The sequence below is a fragment of the Stegostoma tigrinum genome, chromosome 1 (assembly GCF_030684315.1).
Source record: "Stegostoma tigrinum isolate sSteTig4 chromosome 1, sSteTig4.hap1, whole genome shotgun sequence".
Classification (NCBI taxonomy): domain Eukaryota; kingdom Metazoa; phylum Chordata; class Chondrichthyes; order Orectolobiformes; family Stegostomatidae; genus Stegostoma; species Stegostoma tigrinum.
In genome coordinates, this window is record NC_081354.1 from 52,969,640 (window position 1) to 52,988,973 (window position 19,334).

General features: G+C 41.8%; 1 protein-coding gene across 10 annotated transcripts in view; it reads left to right on the forward strand.

The window, feature by feature from the left end:
- Positions 1-19,334, forward strand: part of trim2a (tripartite motif containing 2a) — a 158,908-nt gene that overhangs the window by 125,247 nt on the left and 14,327 nt on the right. For all 10 annotated transcript variants that reach the window (XM_048527621.1, XM_048527614.2, XM_048527671.1 and 7 more), the window contains 3 exons: positions 5,461-5,641; positions 8,855-9,587; positions 16,976-17,079. In XM_048527621.1, coding sequence (XP_048383578.1) covers positions 5,461-5,641; positions 8,855-9,587; positions 16,976-17,079 — 1,018 coding nt within the window. The remainder of the gene's footprint in view (positions 1-5,460; positions 5,642-8,854; positions 9,588-16,975; positions 17,080-19,334) is intronic.

Below are 19,334 nucleotides of genomic sequence, written 5' to 3' on the forward strand. Positions count from 1 at the left end.
AGCAGAGGCTGTAATACAGTTGTTTGTTTTTATTAGTCCAATTTATCATCAAAACCAATTATACGTGACATATTTCATGCCGAATGTGCTTTCCGTACTGCAACCTGTCAGATTGATGGATAGCAGAGGCCTCACTCAGCAGAAAGTAATGATAATCCTCCTGAAGATATTAATCTTCTTTTTCTCCACCCTATTTAAAAAGTAGATTTATAAGTAATCATTCTTTTAGGATAAATATTGTCCCTTCAATGTCAATATTTCAATTTTAGTCTCTAAGGGCTGGATTTGTGTCTGGGGGAATCTTGTTTATGGATTGGGCTATTTTGTAGCTTCCCAATTTCATTCTTGACTGATTTTTTTTGCCTTGGATTTTTGCTTTTTATTCAGAATTTCAGTGCAGTTTTCAAGCTGAGAACCAATGCAGAAGGATGTCAGATGGGAGGGTCTGTTAGGCATCTCTTGAACAGTAGCACAGCTTGCAAAATTGATGAAAAACCCCTTAGCATCACTCCTTAATCCCCGTACCCATTCCATCAACTTCAAAAGTGACTTGATTAGTATCCGCAATGTACAACCCTCCGATTCTATTCGATATCATGGACTGGATAGGTGTGGAGAAACTGTGCTTCCCTTTCTGGAAGAGTCTCTAGGATCAGACAATATCATCCTAGAGCAAAGGATTGTCTGTTAAAGACAGCAGTTAGAAGGATTTTTTTTTCTCTCAGGATAGTTAATCTGTGGAATTCTTTTACTCCAGGTGGCTGTAGAGAGTGCTTTGTTAAGTATATTCAAGGCTGAGAGATTTTTAATCTGAAAGGGAATCAAGAGTTATGGGAAAAGGAAGGAAAGTGGATTTGAGGATTATCAAATCAGGATCTCCTTGATTTGCAGAGCAGATTAGATGGGCTGAATAGTTTACTACTTCTACATTTTATGGTTTTATTGTGGCCATTATTTCAGTGAGAAAGCATTTCTGCGTCTAAATGAAAATTTGATGTTGAGTATGAAAAAGTCCACTCTAATCTCTGTCTACCAGGCGCTTATGTTCCTTTCTTTTTTGGTGAAATTTAGCCGATGCTGTTAAAACTGTACTTTTGTAATGTCAACCAACATTACCAAAATGCATTAACTGATCATTTACCTAACTGCTGTTTTTATGCCCTGGTTATCAGTAAGAACACAAAGGGTTCTATACAATTTCTTGTTTATCGAGGTATTCTTTGTTATAAAATGTTCATATGTTTCAATAAAATCAATACGGATTACTACAAATCTAAATCAAAACGTAGGATGTGAGAATATAAATGTAACATTATTAATGAATATTCAGTATCTTAAAATTGTATGAATAAATGCACAGAAATTTTTCAAAATTCAACTATACACCATTGCCATGTTAGAGGAGAGAGCTTTGAAGGACTCTATTTTTGTTCATTACTGACTGTTCATTTATGTTAATTCTAACCACAAACAACAAATTGGAAAAGCATTTGACTGCTCATGTAACTTGCTGTGCTTTGATCCATAATTCTCTTCATAGTCCCATAATCTTTTTAAACTTGCATGAGGAACTGTCATCATTCATGTCCTTTCTTGTATCCCCTCAAGCTCTGTTTCTTTTCCTAGTATTTTCCTGCATCAACTTTTTAAAAAATTAATTGGATAGCATTTCCTAGTCTAGAAGGGAGTTGATTATATTTTCTGACCTTACCCTATCTGGCTATGTAAAAGAAGTAAGGAGGATTTGATGAATTTTAAATACCCATGTCAGTAATTTGAGAATATCTGAGAAATAGTATTTTTCTTTCATCTGATTTTCAATCTGAACAATTCTGTTCACTAGGTTTCTCTGACTAAACCAACCTGACCCACACCCCCACATCTGCCGACCTAACCCCTGTGCATTTTGTAAAAATTACTTCCTTTTACCCTCCTTGGGCTAGATAGTGTGTGATCCTGGAGAAAACAGCACAATTAAAACAGCCAGGAAGAACTCCATCCCACCCCTCAAGAAGTACTAGGACAAGGGCAAGTTCAGAAATTTAAATTTATGCAGGTTTTAAAGATTATGGGATAAATGACACAAACGGAGACCTATAGTGGAGCAACCTATGAGAGCATTCTGATATTTCAATTTTATGTATTGGTTACAATTATCAACGTAAAACAATTCTGGTATAAGTAAAGAAGGTGAAAAAAAGGATGTGATTGAGAGAAAAACTGAGAACATATTACATGCCCCAGCTGGGTGTGTATTTGGTAGGTGAGCAGGTAAAATAGGCTGGGTAATCAGACCACCACCTTCCCCATCCATCCTAAAGCTCAGCCCATAATACAGATGCAGGTGCTGAAATTGGCAGCATGCCCACTGTACGTTAATAAACTCCATTAACCTTTATAGAGTCATCGAGATATACAGCACGGAAACAGACCCCTCAGTCCAACTCGTCCATGCTGACCGGATATCCTAAATAAATCCAGTGCCATTTGCCAGCATTTGTCCCACAACGCTCTAAACCCTTTCTATTCATATACCCATCCAGATGTCTATTAAATGTTGAAATTGTACCAGCTTCCACCACTTCCTCTAAAGTGCAGCTCATTCCATACATGCACCACCCTTTTGTGTGAAAAAGTTTCCCCTTAGATCCCTTTTTAATCTTTCTCCTCTCATCATAAACCTATGCCCTCTAGTTTTGGACTTTTGGACTCCGCTGCCCCAGGGTAAGGACCTTGGTTATTTACTCTATCCAAGCTCTTCATGATTTTATAAACCTCTCTAAGGTCACCCCTCCTCCTTCTCCAATGCTCCAGTCTATTTAGCCACTCCCTATAGCTGAAAACCTCCAACCCTGACAACATCCTTGTAAATCTTTTCTGAACCCTTTCAAGTTTCACAACATCCATCCTATAGCAGGGAGACCAGAATTGCACACAGTTTTCCAATAGTGGCCTAACCAATGTCCTGTACAGCTGCAACGTAACTTCCCAACTCTGTGCTAACCAATAAAGGCAAACATGTGGGGTGGCACAGTAGTTAGCACTGCTGCCTCACAGTACGAGGTTCCTGGGTTCAATTCCACCCTTGTGTTACTGTCTGTGTGGAGTTTGCACGTTCTCGTCGCGTCTGCGTGAGTTTCCTCTGGGTGCTCAGGTTTCCTCCCACAATCCAAAGATATGCAGGTTAGGTGAAATGGCCATGCTAAATGGCCAATAATGTTCGGGGTGTTTTGTTTAGGAGGCTTTATAAGGGGATGGGTCTGGGTGGGATGCTCTGGGAGTCAGTGTAGACTTGTTGGGCCCAAGGGCCTGTTTCCACACTGTAAGGATTCTGTTCTATTCTATTCATTACCAAATGTTGTCTTCACTATCCTGTCTACCTGTGACTCCACCTTCAAGGGACTATGAACCTGTACTCCAAGGTCTCTCTATTTAGCAACACATACCAGGAGCTTACCATTAAGGGTATAAGTCCTGTCCTGATTTGCCCTTCCACAATGCAGAACCTCACATTTATCCAAATTAATCTCCATCTACCACTCCTTGGCCCAATGCCCCGACCAATCAACGTTCCATTGTAGTCTGAGATAACCTTCATCATTGTCTACCCAACCTCCAATTTTGGTGTCATCTGCAAACTTACTAACAACATCTTCCTGTGTTCATCATTTATATAAATGATTTGGATATGAAAAGCAGTGGACCCAGCACTAATCCTTGTGGTACATTGTTGTTCCCAGGCTTCCAGTCTGAAAAGCAACTTTCCACCACCACCCTCTGTCTTCTACCTTTCAGTCAGTTTTGTATCAAGGTAGCTACTTCTCCCTCTATTCCGTGTGATCTAACCTTTTTAATTATTAATTTAAAAGCTGCAATTAACATGGCGATAGGCTGATGGAAGCAGGCAGCCAATCTTTGAAGATGTTTGTGAAATAGAAGGAAGTCCAGTTGCTATCTTTTGGATAACAAGGTGTCAAGCTAGATGAACACAATAGGCCAAGCAGCATCTTAGGAGCACAAAAGCTGACGTTTCAGGTCTAGACCCTTCATCAAAAATGTGAGAGGGGAGAGGGGCCTGAAATAAATAGGGAGAGAGGGGAGGCAGATCGAAGTGGATAGAGGAGAAGATAGGTGGAGAGGAGACAGACAAGTTAAAGAGGCGGGGATGGAGAGATGAGTATTGGTGGGGAGGTAGGGAGGGGATAGGTTAGTCTGGTGAGGACAGGTCAAGGGGGTGAGTTGAGGTTAGTAGAAAGGAAAGGGGGTGTGGCTTGAGGAGAGAGGAGGGGATAGGTGAAAGGAAGAACCGGTTAGGGAGACGGGGAACGAGTGGGTGTCTCCATTGCTCAATGGGACACCCTCCCAGAAATAGCACTCTCCCTTCTTGCTCACACTGAAAAAGCACAGCCTCCCACCTGTTGTGATCTAATCTGTGACAGAGTACTGAAAACAGGAAATAGAATTTTTTTTAACAATTCATTCTGCTAAAAATGTACATAACATTAGTTAGGCTACAGTTGGAGTACCGTGTAGTTCTGGTCACTACAGCAATTCAGCTATGAAGAGAGAATAGATAGGTAGGGCTTGTTTTTCTTAGTGCAGAAAAAGTGCTAAAAGGTGATTTGATTGATGTGTGCAAAGTTCTGAGAACCATCGATAAGGTAGATGAGGTGAAATATTTCCCCTTACTGGAGGGGTCAGCAACCAGGGCGCACAGTTTTAAGATCAGGAGCCGGAGGTTTAGAGGGGATATGAGGAAATTCTTTTTTATTTAGAAAATTGTATATATCTGGAACTTACTACCGAAAAGGGTGATAGGAGTGGAACCCTCAAGACATTTAAGATGTATTTAGATGAACACTTGAAATGCCACAGCACACAGGACTTTCGGCCATATGTTGGAAAATGGGATTGGAATCGATATTTGGTGACTGTCATGGACATGATGGGCCAAAGGACCTCTTCCTGTACGGTAAAACTCTTCAAATGAGGAGCATAAGTATTTATAAAGAAGTCTAATAGCTTTAGCCAGAACGGGAAATGTATGTCTGCTGTAACTGCAATATTGTACTACTCTGTACTCCATAGTTGTAATTCTCTCAATCTGTTGAATCTTTTTTCAGTTTATGAACATACCGTCAGTCTAGAGGTTTTTTTGTCAGTGTTTAACATGCATCCTTCTGAATTTTCTCTGTGTTACTTCACTATTTTCTCTTGGTTTTTCCTAATTCCTCCACTTCATTTTTTTCTTTTACTTTCGCCCCTGCTTAGACTTTTTTTTCTTTCTGCTCCCTGCCATCATAAACTGTAACAACGAGTTATTCTTCCAGTGAAGAAGTTGGGCCCTCCTGTTCAAATGCAGCTCAAAGATTGTTAATGGCTCACAAATTGTTCTGTTCAAAAATGTATGAATAAATAAATGCCTGAAAAGATACTGCATGAATAATATTTTTTTCACAGGTTGCCTGAATTGGACTCTGCTCTTAGTTTCTTGTCCGAAATCCTGCAAGATTTGACTAATGAGAAAGTAAGCATTGAGGAGGAGATCCATGCTACATTTGATGAGCTCCAAAAGACTTTAAATGTACGAAAGAGTGTTCTGCTTATGGAACTGGAAGTCACATACGGTGTTAAACAAAAAGTAAGAGAACCATAATATTTGCTATATTAATGCGAAGCAACTTATTAAAGAATGTATAATTGAAATAAATTGATTACTTCTTTTTGTTGCTTGATTAGATTATATGAAGTAAGGTGAATAATGTCAAAGTTGTCTTGTGGTCTGTGTTGAATTAGCATAACTTTAAAGCTTTGACACAACTACAACTATCGCACAATAAAAGCAACATACTTTCAGTAGCAGCAGACTAGTTGCTAGGCAGGAAATCTAGCAAACACAAAGGATAAAAGACATACCCTAATTAAAACATGCCAGTTAAATGTAGAAAGAATGTGTTTGGCTTTCAAATTGAAAATCTTTTGATTGTGATTTGCAATCATTAGCCAATTCTGTCAATATCTCCCAGTTTTCTTTGCTCCCCCTCTCCGTCTTCCTAAATTGCATCATCCTTGCTGGAGTGTGGTTTCTAAAGCATCAAACCAGATTGCTGCTCATGAGCCTATACAGTGAATAACAACAGGTTTTCTTCCTGCAGGGAGTGTCACAACTGAGTTTAAACTTGTTCTTGACCAAGATCTGCATCTCCAGCAAAGACTGGATAGCATCCCAAAATGAGGACTGACGCGCTGCTACCAAACTTGCTGTGATGAGCAAACATTGTACAGATTAGGAATTAAATCTGACTCCATTTTCTTGCTGGAGGCTCTGGTTTTGTTTTTCGCTTCAGTATTCACTGAAAGCAGGAGTTGACCTGTTTTGGAACAAAGTAACTTTTCTGTTGCAGGCTAAACAAAAATCAAATTTAATATCATTTGATTAGTGTCTAACCAAAATGGAAATGCATCAGCATACAAAAATGTATTCAACATGAGGTTCCCCACCTTAATGAAAGATATTGAGGGCTAAAAAGTAATTGAATGTCAATTTAAGTGATTTGTGAAGCACCGTTTTACTGCTATGCCAATGTTTTAGCTCCCTTGCCTTATCCAAGGTCAAATGGTCTAGCCTGTTATGTTGACTTGCATATATCTTTAATAGGACACCGAGTTTAATGTAACTGAATGAATGAAATCAAATGACACTGTAAAGATTGCTTTGCTTTGAACTGATAACAATGGAGTTAGGCAATGAGCTATGCCAAACAAAGCTGCTTTCTCATATGACTAAATTTACCTTGTGCCGTTAATTCTGCACTTGAGGAAAGCATGTGATGTTGTAATAGCTTACAGCACCAGCTGTTGAGTTATTTTATTATCTTTTTAAAAGGGGAAAAGAAGTTGACCTATTGACCTTTTACCATCACTCCAATGATTTAAGCCCTACTGATCAATAATTTAATCATTCAATCTGAATCATCAATGCTTTCTTACAAGTAGATTCAGTGCACAGTTAGAGTAAATCAATTTCAGCCCAGGCTTGGTCTGTTTATTTGGCCTTGATGGGCCAATCCCACTGAACAATCAGTTGCCCTGGGCCTTTCTGGGCCATTGAGACCTAATAAAAGAAGCAGTTTTTGCTTTAATTCAGGGCTGGCAATCAAATTGGCAGGGCCTGCACTTCTCACTTCAGACCCTCCGATCACAGGCTGACTGACCTACTGAGGAATTCTGAGTCTCCTCCTCTTCCATAGCCCTTGGCTGAGGAATTGAGAACTCTTGTTTCTGAAGTTCTAGCTCTGAGGACTCTGGGACCTTGTCCTTCATCTTGTTTACCACCTTTTCTCCTGTGTTTTGTGAAGCTGGACCTTATGGTTGATGGAAGAATGAAGGAGAGAAATGGACAAGGGTTACATCCTTGTCAAAGACAAAAACAAAAGCCAAGGTCTTGGCACAATTGCTCCTAACTAAAAGCAGAATCAATAATACTTGTACATGGGGCTACAGCCTCAAAATTGGACATGGAGAATGGCTTGGAAATCCAATTTAAAATTTATGGACAGAATTTAAGTAAGTTGATCAATTAGAGGCATGATCCAACTTTGATAAATTTGCAAAGCTGGATGGTTGTCAGCATTCATTCCTTGAGAATAATTGGCACACATTACACTCTTACAGAATATGAACAAGTCTTAAAAAGTGAGGAGGCATAATAAACTTCACACACATTATGAGCAGATTATGGCAGATACATTCCATACTAGTAAGGACTAAGGCATCACAATCAAATTGGCTATAACTGGTTTGAGGCAGAAGTCAAGGCTGTACTTTCAAACAGAATGAAGAATCTCAAATTATTCGTAATCTTGCCTCAATGGAAGATGGTGTGCTGCTCGTGGAATATGTATGTGTGCTATGTCCCCAGTCCTTTTAGTTGTTTGCAAACCCTGATTTACGTATTAACTTTTGAGTTATGTTGTCTTGTTGGATCTAATTTAACAATGGACTCTTGATGTTCAATTGTATTACCATCGTCTCCTCCTCCTATCAGCATCGTGGGGTTTAGCACTGACCAGAAAATGAACTGGATGTGCCATACAAACACGGTAGCTACAACAGCAGATCAGAGACTAGGACCACTGGGATGAATACCTCTCCTGATAGAATACTCCCCACTTGCCCAAATGGGTGCAGCTCCAACAACACACAAGAAGCTAGACACCATCCAGGGAAAAGCAGCCGATTTGATTGGCAACAATCCACAAACATCCTTTCCTTCCACCACTGATGTGCAGTAACTGCAATGTGCATTATGTACAAGATGCACTGCAGAAATTCACCAAAGATTCTTAAAGTACACACTCCAAACCCATGACTATATCCACCTAGAAAGACAAGGGTAGCAGATACATGGGAGTGCCACCAACTGCAAGTTCCCATCAGAGCCAATCACCATTCTGACTTGGAAATATATTGCTGTTGTTGTCACTGTCACTGGGTCAAAATCCTGGAATTCTCTCCCCATGGGCATTTTGGACAGTAGGTGGACTGCAGCAGTTCAAGAAGGCAACTGCCTATCACTTTCTCAAGGGCAACTAGGGATAGGCAATAAAATGCTGGACCAAAAAAGTGTTCTTGTTTAATGGGTTGTGCTTGAGGGGTTGGTGAGCTAAGTTAGTTAGATAATTAGCACATGATGCTGAATAATTTCCAGAGCTGCAGTGACAGCTCATGAAGTGTTGCCTTATCCCCTGTTTGTGGGATGACCATGTCGCTCTCTTTCGTTGCTAATCCATTCACTGCTTATATAAACTTCTAAAGAAAAGATACAGATCACTATTTGAATTTTTTGTTACAGGTTCTCCAAGCACAATTGGATGCACTACTGCAGGGTCAGGAGAGCATTAGGAGCAGTTGCAACTTCACTGAACAAGCTCTAAACCACGGGACTGAAACAGAAGTGCTTTTAGTGAAGAAGCAGATGGGTGATAGGTTGAATGAACTAGCTATTCAAGAGTTTCCTTTACAGCCCCAAGAAAATGATCAGCTAGAGTTTGTGGTGGAAACTGAAGGACTGAAAAAATCCATTCATAATTTAGGTACCATAATCACCACAAATGCAGTGGCCTATGAGACTGTTGCAACAGGTGAGGGATTGAGACAATGTGTGATTGGCCATCCTACGTCTGTTACTATAACAACAAAGGATAAGGATGGAGAACTTGTGAAAACTGGAAATGCGTGCCTAAGTGCTGAAATTGCGTCTCCTGATGGTAGTGTGGTCGATGGAGAGATACTTGACAATAAAAATGGCACCTATGACTTCCTTTATACCATTCAGAAAGAGCAAAAGGAGGGTGACTTTACACTCACACTCCGACTGTATGATCAGCATATTAAAGGAAGTCCATTTAAATTGAGGGTTGTCAAACCCACTGATCTGTCCCCTACATCTGATGGAGTCAAACGTCGTGTGAAGTCACCTGGTAGTGGACACGTAAAACAGAAGGCTGTAAAACGGCCGGCTAGCATGTATAGCACTGGAAAAAGAAAAGAGAATCCGATTGAAGATGATTTGATCTTTAGAGTTGGTATGTAGATTTCCTTTTATAAATCCTTTATTTTCTATCCAGTCAGCCCAGATGCTGAACACACCACCCTGACGTGTAGTTGAATGTAAGCCTTGGGTCTCAGCTGCATGAGTGACCTGCAGAGACCAACAGGTGACCTGATTTAGTTTGTTCTCTGGGACCTAAGAAATGATGACCAAACTGCCCTAGAGGTGATTCTTAGCACCGTGGAATTTGACAACTTTTGAAAACCGTTTTTTTTCTGAAGACCAGGAACATCTAATGGCGCACGCGTGATGCTTAGTCTGTCCTGTCGATTTTTAATAGTTTTATTTCAGGTGTCTACAGCACATGTTTAAATTTAGTTTGCATTTCTGAGGTGCTTTTTCCGTGCCCCCATCCCCACCCCCGGTTTTTCTACTCAGCTATCTATGTGACTGCTAATACACTTTCAGGAGAGTTCAGCTACAAACAATTGTAATATTGAAATTGGCCTTCCCAACTTCAGAACGGAACATAGAACATAGAACAGTACAGCACAGTGTATGCCCTTTGGCACACAATGTTGTGCCAGCCTATTATCCTGCTGTAAGATCGTTCTACCCTGCATACCCTACATTTTACTATCCTCCATGTGCCTACCTAAAAGTCATTGAAATGTCCCTAATGTATCTGACTCCACTACCGTTGCCGGCAGCGCATTTCATGCACCCACCACACTCTCTGTAAAGAAACTACCTCTGACATCTCCCCAATACCTTCCTCCAATCACCTTAAAACTATGCTCCCTCGTAATAGTCATTTCCACCCTGGGAAAAAGTCTCTGGCTATCCACTCTATTTATGCCTCTCATCATCTTGTACACCTGTATCAAGTCACCTCTGATCCTTCTTCGCTCCAATGACAAAAACCATAGCTCCTTCAACCTTTCCTCGTAAGACCTGTCCTCCAGTCCAGATAGCATCCTGGTAAATCATCTCTGCGCCTTCTATAAAGCTTCCACGTCCTTCCTATAATGAGGTGACCAGAACTGACCACAATATTCCAACTTTGGTCTAACCAGGGTTTTATAGAGCTGCAGCATAACCTCGCGGCTCTTAAATTTACTTCCACTGCCAATAAAAGCCAATACACCATATGCCTTTTTAACAACCCTATCAACTTTGAGGGATCTATGGACGTGGACCCCAAGATCCTTCTGTTCCTCCAAAGTGCCGAGAATCCTGCCATTAACCCTGTATTCTGCATTCAAATTTGACCTTCCAAAATGAATCACTTCACACTTTTCTAGGTTGAATTCTATCTGCCATTTCTTTGCCCAGCTCTGCATCCTGTCAATGCTCCTTTGCAACCTACACACTACCCACGACTCCACCAACCTTTTTGTCATCGGCAAACTTACTAACCATCCTTCCACTTGTTCATCTAAGTCATTTATAAAGATCACAAACAGCAGAGGTCCCAGAACAGATCCCTGCAGAACACCACTGATCACCAAGCTCCAGACTGAATACTTTCCATCTATTAGCACCCTCTGTTTTCTGTTGGACAGCAACTCTGTATCCAGACAGCCAAATTTCCCTGGATCCCATGCATCCTTACTTTCTGAATGAGCCTACCGTGGGGCATTCTTATTGAATGCCTTGCTAAAATCCAGATATATCACATCCACTGCTCTACTTTCATCAATGAGTTTTGTCACATCCTCAAAGAATTCAATAAGGCTTGTGTGGCATGACCTGCCCCCCTCAAAGCCAAGCAGGCTCTAAATCCAAAATGTCTACACAGTGATATCCAATTCCTCCCTCAATCCTTTCCTATTTCTGCAATATCATCTAATACAACATTGCCCTATCCAAATACTTAATTCCTTCAGATCTATATCCTTCCTGTTGTTCCCACCTTGCACTCCACTCCATCCATCCTTGCACCAGTGGATCCTTCATCTGAGTTGGTTCTACTTTCTGAAATTCAAAATCCACATCTTTTGAAGATGTGGATCACTCTTCGTATGCCACCTTCCTTTTTGACTGTGTGACAGTTTTCCATGATGTTACAACCCACTTGGGTAAATGTGCTGATTCTCTAGCCCCACGACTCCTGAAGTCATCAGCGAAGTTAATGATTTAACTAAAAGCATCTGCAGTCCCCAGTGTACTTGTCTGATTGATTGAATCAGGCTAACAGAATACGCTGACCACGTCCTGTACTTAACAGAAACCACCCTTTTTATTACAAACATGTAGGTTTAGCAACATGGGGGGGATAAAACTATGATTATTAACACACAAATGTACCAGATGTAACTGTAAACACACACATAAGACTTTGGGTAGAGAATTAAGTAACACTGGGGAAACACTGTTCAAGAGCACCAGTCCCCAGGATTGATGAAATGTTCTGTTTGCTTCCCAAGACTTCCTTTTCTCTGATCTTTCTCCAGATTCTTTTATTATTTGACAGAAGGCACAGGGCGATTGGTACACTCTCATAAAATCTCTGTTACTTGTTCAAGGCAACAGCTGACAACAACTGGCTTTCTTCAGGCTTCAGGCACTTTTACTGCAGAGACTACAGACGTAGAACCTGCTCCTTCAGCTGTTTAGAAGCTTTTGTCCTTTATCATAAAGACTTCAGCTATTCACTTGTCCAGAGCCAATTAGGGAACTGTTGTCAAGCTCATGATTTCTGACATCCACAACGGGTCACAATTGCACTAATCAGCAACCTATAGCTGGACAAATGTCACTGTCCACATGCCTGTTCCCCACGTGTGCCATATGTCTTTGTTCCCCCGCCCCACCAGCAACTCATTCATTCTTCTCCTTGGACCATAATAAAAATAAAGCAGATGAAAATGCTGCTGTTGTTACATCATGTGCCTATGTGACATTCCTCAGGACATTCTTTATGGTACAGATGTTACGTGAATCTTGGCAACAGTAACCAGGGTAAGAATATTAATTTATTAGCAACTGAAAAATGCAGCCTGAACTGTGCTTACAAAATATAACAAATAATAGAACAGCTCAGAAATGCGTGTTAGCCAATTAGTAAAACACCAGATTGTGAAAAAACTTGCATAGAAACATTGAAAATAGTAGTAGGTGTTAGCCATTTAGTCTTTGAACCTGTTCCACCAATCATCCAAATCAGTATCCATTTCCCAATTTCTTCTCATACCCTTAGACACTCTCAGGCTAAATGGGTCAAAGTGATGTGGGCTATTGTGAAATGTGTGGCAGAATCAGACAAGAAGTTTGGCAAGACCAGTCTTGACATTGAGATCTTTTCACTCTACCTTTTATGCATTTCACAAGGGTGTGGTGATATTCCAATTTACAGGGATTAATGCTACAATTTGCCTTAATAATATTCAGCCTCCCATCTTACCAAACTCACCAACTCACCAGCCTGGGATCTGCATGCTCTGGGCAAGGATGCAGAATAATTGTGAAGGGAAGGCAGCAGGATTTGTAAGGTGGGGTGATTTAGAGTAAGGGTCAAGAAACTTGGAGGTGTGAGGAATAGCTTTTTCACCTAAAGGATGGTGGGAATCTGGAACTCAATGCCTGTAGGAATGGAATTGGCTGAAATCCTCTCAACATTTAAGAAGTATTTACATGTACACTTGAAATGCCAAGGTATGCAAATCTATGTGCCAAGTGCTGGAAAATGAGATTAGAATAGCTTGGTGTTGTTTATGACTGGCACACCCTCGATGGGCCAAAGGGCCCTTTTCTGCCTTGTAGACTTGTATGACTGTCAAACACATGAAAATTAAAAACATTTAGGCAGAAACTGAGTGTAAAATATGAACGTTTTTCACCATGCCATCAAAGTTTTGTCAATGTTTTCTTCTTCCTCTCAATCTCAACATGCAAGTGCACTCTCTGGTTCCATGGGCAGAGTGGAGGGAGCCTGCTTGGTGGTGGAGCCCATTTGCTTTGGAGGTTTGGTTGGGTGACCCCACGGGCACTTGTTTAGATGGGCCAGACATGCTAAGAGATCTTGCTGCCAAATGCAGTGTTGACCCTCCTCGGATTGAACTTCCAGGGGTTGGATGGTAGCTCAGGTGGGATTGAGGTGAAGGACGTGCAGCGCCCTGACAGGCCCTTGGCACTTTTCTATGTGTGGTTCCACATCAGGTTGGATAACTCCCAGATCCTGTCTCCATGCAAAGATGGGGCACTGAACTGGGTCAGGGTTGCTCACTATCACCCCACCCCAGGTCTGCTGGACTTGTTCTCCATGACAACACCAACCTGTCCATGAAGAAAATTGGATAATTGTATGATTCTTGGCATGGCTACAGGTTCTGGCCAATGAGTGCTATTTTGTCCCAGATGCCCATCTGCAGATCCTGTTCCTCCCTGTGCATTTGGATGAAGTCCCTGGTTTGCATAATCACCGGGTCATCTCCAACTTATGGTTAAACAGATCCTCTGAGTGCCATTGACCAGTTTCCTCAGCCATGGAACTGGCACTGAGATGCACATGAGTTTGTGGAACCACCCTCTCTCGCCTCTGGTTCCACGGAGCTGTCAGGATCTGGGCTGGTGGGGTTGCAGGAGGGAACCTTGTTCAAGCTTCATCTGAGAACTCGGTACTGTCATCCTGTCCACAGAGGTTAAAGGCAGGCTAATAGGATCTGTAAAGACAAAGGAAGTGATCAAGACCAGTGCTGAAAATGATGTGCAATCGTTGAGTGTGACAGAGAAGTTAATGTGACAATTGCAGTGCAATGAAAAGTCATAGTTATTCCTTTGGGTGGGATGTGGATGTCTCTACATTCCTACGGGAACAGTTTTAGTTTTCTCCTGTGAGTGCAAAATTCTAACCTCCTACACATGAGGATATTGATGTCAGGCTCTCCTCTACCTATAATGGCTCTCTCTCTGCCCTGTAATGGCCTATTTTCTTCTCTAATGAGCAGAAGTGGCCAATGAGTGAGTTGACAATGGGTGGCACAACAGTTGGCACTGGTGCATGTGGGAGAAGGCAGATGATGTGTGCTGAAAGACTGAGGAAGCAGTTCAGACAGTATGCAGGGTTAGTAGTGTGGGAGGCTGTGGGCGATGGGGAGAGTGATTGTGCGAAGGTGTCTGTATGCAATAGTGAGATTGGCAGAGCATGAGCGGCAGAGATGGAGTGCATGAATGGTAGCTAAGAGAAGTGTGGCATTTACCCAGGCAAAGGGGATATGGTCATTTGCCTTCTTTCTGCATTACTGGTCATTCCTCCACAGCTTGGAGATGGTACTGCCCTGGATGATGACCTCAGATCAGGCTGCCATGATACGGTGGTCTCCTCTGCCAGCCTTGCGGGTAAAGGACTCCTCTCCTTTGCACCACCTGTTCACCAGGACCTCCAGGTTCTGGTTGGAGAATTGTGGTGCCTTTTTCTCTTTCTCATGTTTAGACTCTGTCTTTAACAGAGCTGGGTAGCTTCAGAACGTTCGCGCCTGTCTGGGTGTACAATAGACTTTTAAAGACAGCGCTGAAGCAAGCCATTTCTGGTGTTCTGGAAGACATCAGCTGAGAGTTGAATTATTCCAGGAACTCTGCATGGCAAGATGAGGATAGAACTGGATGTGAGAGGTACCAAGGAACACGTTAGGTAATTAATGAGATGAGTTTAGTAAGAAATGGCTGGAAAACTCACTCAGCCCTGTGGCAATAAACCCTCCAAAGAACTTGATGCAATTCAGGCAAAAAGAAATGTAACATTCAGCTGTATGTCACTTGATGCTATGGGTTTCCCCAAATCTACTTCATTTCTGTCTTCAGTTTTATCAATGATTCAGCTTCCAAAACACTCTGGGAATGAAAAGTCCAAAGTTTCAGGACCCTCTGAGTGAAAAGATTCCTACTTATCTCAATTTTTAAGTCATCTTCCCCTTATCCTGAGTCTACATCCCCTGGTTTTAGACTCCCTACCAGGTGAAACATCTCCATTTCCTCTACGTCCAACTTGACACACCCTATTAGAGCTTTCAGTGAAATTGCCCCTCATTTTTCAACACTCTATGGAACACAGACCCAGTGTCTTCAATCTCTGTTCCTAAGACAAACCTGCTGTCCCAGTGGTTCATCTGATGACTCTATGCTCCATTGCCTTTATGGCAAATATATTCCTCCTTGGATTAAGGGACCAAAATTGTAGCTGATACATAACATGAGTTCTCACCAAGGTTCTATACAACTGCAATGCAGCATCTTTATTCCTGTACTGAAATCTCCTCAGGGTTCCCTTTGGGTATCAACAATGATCTTGGCTGAGTTTACATTGAATACATCTTGCTTCTTACAGATGACTGTTGTCTCCACCAACAGTGAAGGTCAGATTTGAATCATTTGGCAGAGGGAGTTTGAAGCTTTCAAGGGCAGCAAGTGTGCATATGGGGTGACTTAGTAGGGCAAGTCATCAGTAGGTATGTGGTTTGCCGAACATTAAACTGGCCTGTGGCAGGTTCTGAGATAATGTTCAATCTTACCTTCAAGGTAGTCACTGGTGTACAAGAATTTTATTCAGCTATTTAAAGGTGACTGACATCTGTCATGCCAAGCTCATTGGTCTTGCAAATCCACTATATCTTGTCTACAATTACTCTGACATCCTCCCCCTGACAATGCCTATGGTGACCCGTTTTCTATAAAACTGGGCACTGTTAGAAATGTTCAACAAAGACTGAATGCAGAAACACAACAATTTTGTTTTGCAATAAACGAATTATCCTTAACACTCCCATAACCATTACTGTGTGCCAACTATCTGGATGCCAGAACATATAGTTGTCTGTTTTTGTTGAGACAATCTTCATCAATGGTGCACACATGAATAAATTGAAACCCATGAAATGTGAAATAATTATGAGAGAAATTTAATTTTGAAATACATCCATATCATCCTTGTGTTCTGAGAGGCTGAGCAGATAAGGCTCTGCATCACAGCCACCCTGCTTGACCAACAGGCTCTTTATTAGATCACCTATCGACCCAATGTTGTTAGCTGATGGCGGGTTTCATCAATGTAAAGCATCCCCAGGCACTAATTGCAATCTCGTATGTATGCTGCTGGCACTTAGCATTTTAATTATAATCATGTGAGAAGAGGCAAAAAGAATTTGTTGATGTAGGCATTACTGCGTTCTGTTAGAGAAAATGTGGATAGAAATTTCCACTGCACAGTCAGCAGTGGGATCTGCTTTGAAGAATTTTCCAAGCAGTGTATTGCTGTCTCTGTGACAAAGATAGATGTAGAGTCACTAAGTGTTCCCCTGATAGATTTGTGTGGTCTTCTTCCATAAACATCCTGGTAGAAATTTTGCCTGTTAAGGATTGAATCTGAATCAGGTAATGCAACATGTCTTTCCAAATGAAGACTTGCACATGTAACTTGTTTTGCAGGCACTAAGGGAAGAAATAAAGGGGAATTCACTAATTTACAGGGAGTGGCAACTTCCACCAGTGGAAAGATCATGATTGCAGACAGTAACAATCAATGTGTACAGGTGAGGATATTTTGCAAAACTTCTCCATTCTTATGTTGTGTGTCCTACTTCACTCTGTTGCGTGGCCATTACTTAGTTATATATTCTCCTGAACTGCTAAATGATTTTCACAGTATTTTCCTGCACAGCCCATCTTGAGTGAATGCTTTGCAGCTCCACATGTTCTTCTCACGCTCCAGATGCCACCCTGACCTGCTGCAGTCCACTGTGTGTAGGTACACAACAGTGCTGTTAGAACAAAATCCTGAGCTTGTTTCCTATCAGCAATGAAGGATCAACAGTATATTTCCAAAGTGGTATATGCCTTAGAGGAAAACTTGCAAGTAGCAGTGTTTCCACGTATCTACTGCCCCTGTCCTTCCATCTGGCAAGTGTTGCAGGTTTGGAAGTTGCTGTTGAAGGAGCATTAGTGAATTGTTAGTGTATCCTGTATATGCAAGGCCATTTGCAGATTTCTCCACTTCATCAGCCATGCTGCAGATGATGGGGTAGCACTGTGTAGGAGTGCTAGACTAGGTAAGGATGACCTCAGGACAGCCAGAAAGAGGAATCATAACACTGAATGGTCAGTCTTTCCGTATTATTGTGTTGTGACATTGTTATTACTGGAATTGTTTTTGAGGAATGCATTTTGTTTTGGGATTCCAGCCAAAGAACATTGATCAACTCAGAAGTGGAATGGAAAGTTGTAAAATTGTTGAGTAATGGTGAAGTAGGGATGACTTTGGGATTTGGAATCATGAGCAGCCCAGTCCAAATGGAGGAATCTTGCAGGCTGGCTCTTCATCTTCTGCTTGAGGTGCTCATCGAAAGCCTGGTGATGAAAGAAATGCCCTCATGAAAGCAGTTTGCAAAGGATGCAGTTGGCACCACCATTTGGAAGAAGGCCACTGCCAACACTGAGGGGCATCTCCAAACTCCCACCCCATCACCACCCAGAGGAAAAAGTGAAGAACAGTGGGGCTCTTAGATTGCTTTCAGCAGAATTGCCTCATTCTGTACTGAGTTATTCTATGATTCTCTTACCCCCAAATTCTGACACCAGGCTTTCTGCTGACAGGTCTTCAAACTCCTCTGAACTCTTTGGCAAAGTCTAGCACCAATCCTGAATCCAATCACTTTTCAAACTTCCTCCAACAACAGCGAGAATAGTAGTTTCACCTTGAAGTGGCAAAAGAAGCTGAAAAGCACCTCACCTGAAAGTCTGATTGTTGATGTCTTTAAATAGGACTAATGAAGCAGACTGGGGAATGGGGAGAGGGAGATGCAGTGTGTTAGGGGCTGATCTTCATATGCCTTTTCAGCTATAAATATTTGAAGTGGCAAAAACATAATCTGTACAGTTCAAAATGGCAGACTGAGCACCAAATCAATATTGGACATGGTTGGCCATTACAATCTTCGCACACTGTTTCTGGTGCATGCATTGAACTCCCATGCTAAAGTTCTCACAAACATAGTGCAGTGTGTCAGAAATGGACAGAGCAATTTGGCTGCCGTTATGCAAGCTTGAGTATTGAACATTCCTCTGTGATTCCCCTACTTTTAGAATCTTCTGACAGTATCAATTTATGTTGGCAAATTAAGAGGGTTCTTCTGCAGTTAAGTAAATACTTAGGACAAGTTAGGAGTTAGACTAGTATTTAATTATCTGAGTAACTGTTCAACTAACCCAAATTACCTCTGATACCCCCCCCAAGACTACCTACACCCAGACCCCCATATTGCTCTAGACTTCCCCTCTGCACCCCCTCCCCTTTGGAGGCTCCTGCTGTCAGAGCCCACCCATTTTCACCCCCCTGCAACCCACTCCAGACAGAACATTTCTCACCTACTCTGAAGACTGCACTTGAATGAAGTGTTTACCACCTTGCATCCTGGCACTTCATCCACCTGACAATTTACTCTCCCGGTACCCTATTCTCTCCCATACCTTCCGTACTTGCCTTTCACACCGGCTGTCAAAGTGACTGTCTATGATGCTGGATTGTTTAAATCACAGAATGCGACAAAACCGACGGCTGTTTATATAAAAACAAAAGGGGGTGTGGCTTGCCTTTCCTGTTCTATGCTACGAGAAACCCATCAGAATGGGAGTACGGTTACGCGTCACTGAAAGAAACCGGAGTCACCTATCAGAAATACGAGAGATAATGGGAACTGCAGATGCTGGAGATTCCAAGATAATAAAATGTGAGGCTGGATGAACACAGCAGGCCAAGCAGCATCTCAGGAGCACAAAAGCTGACGTTTCG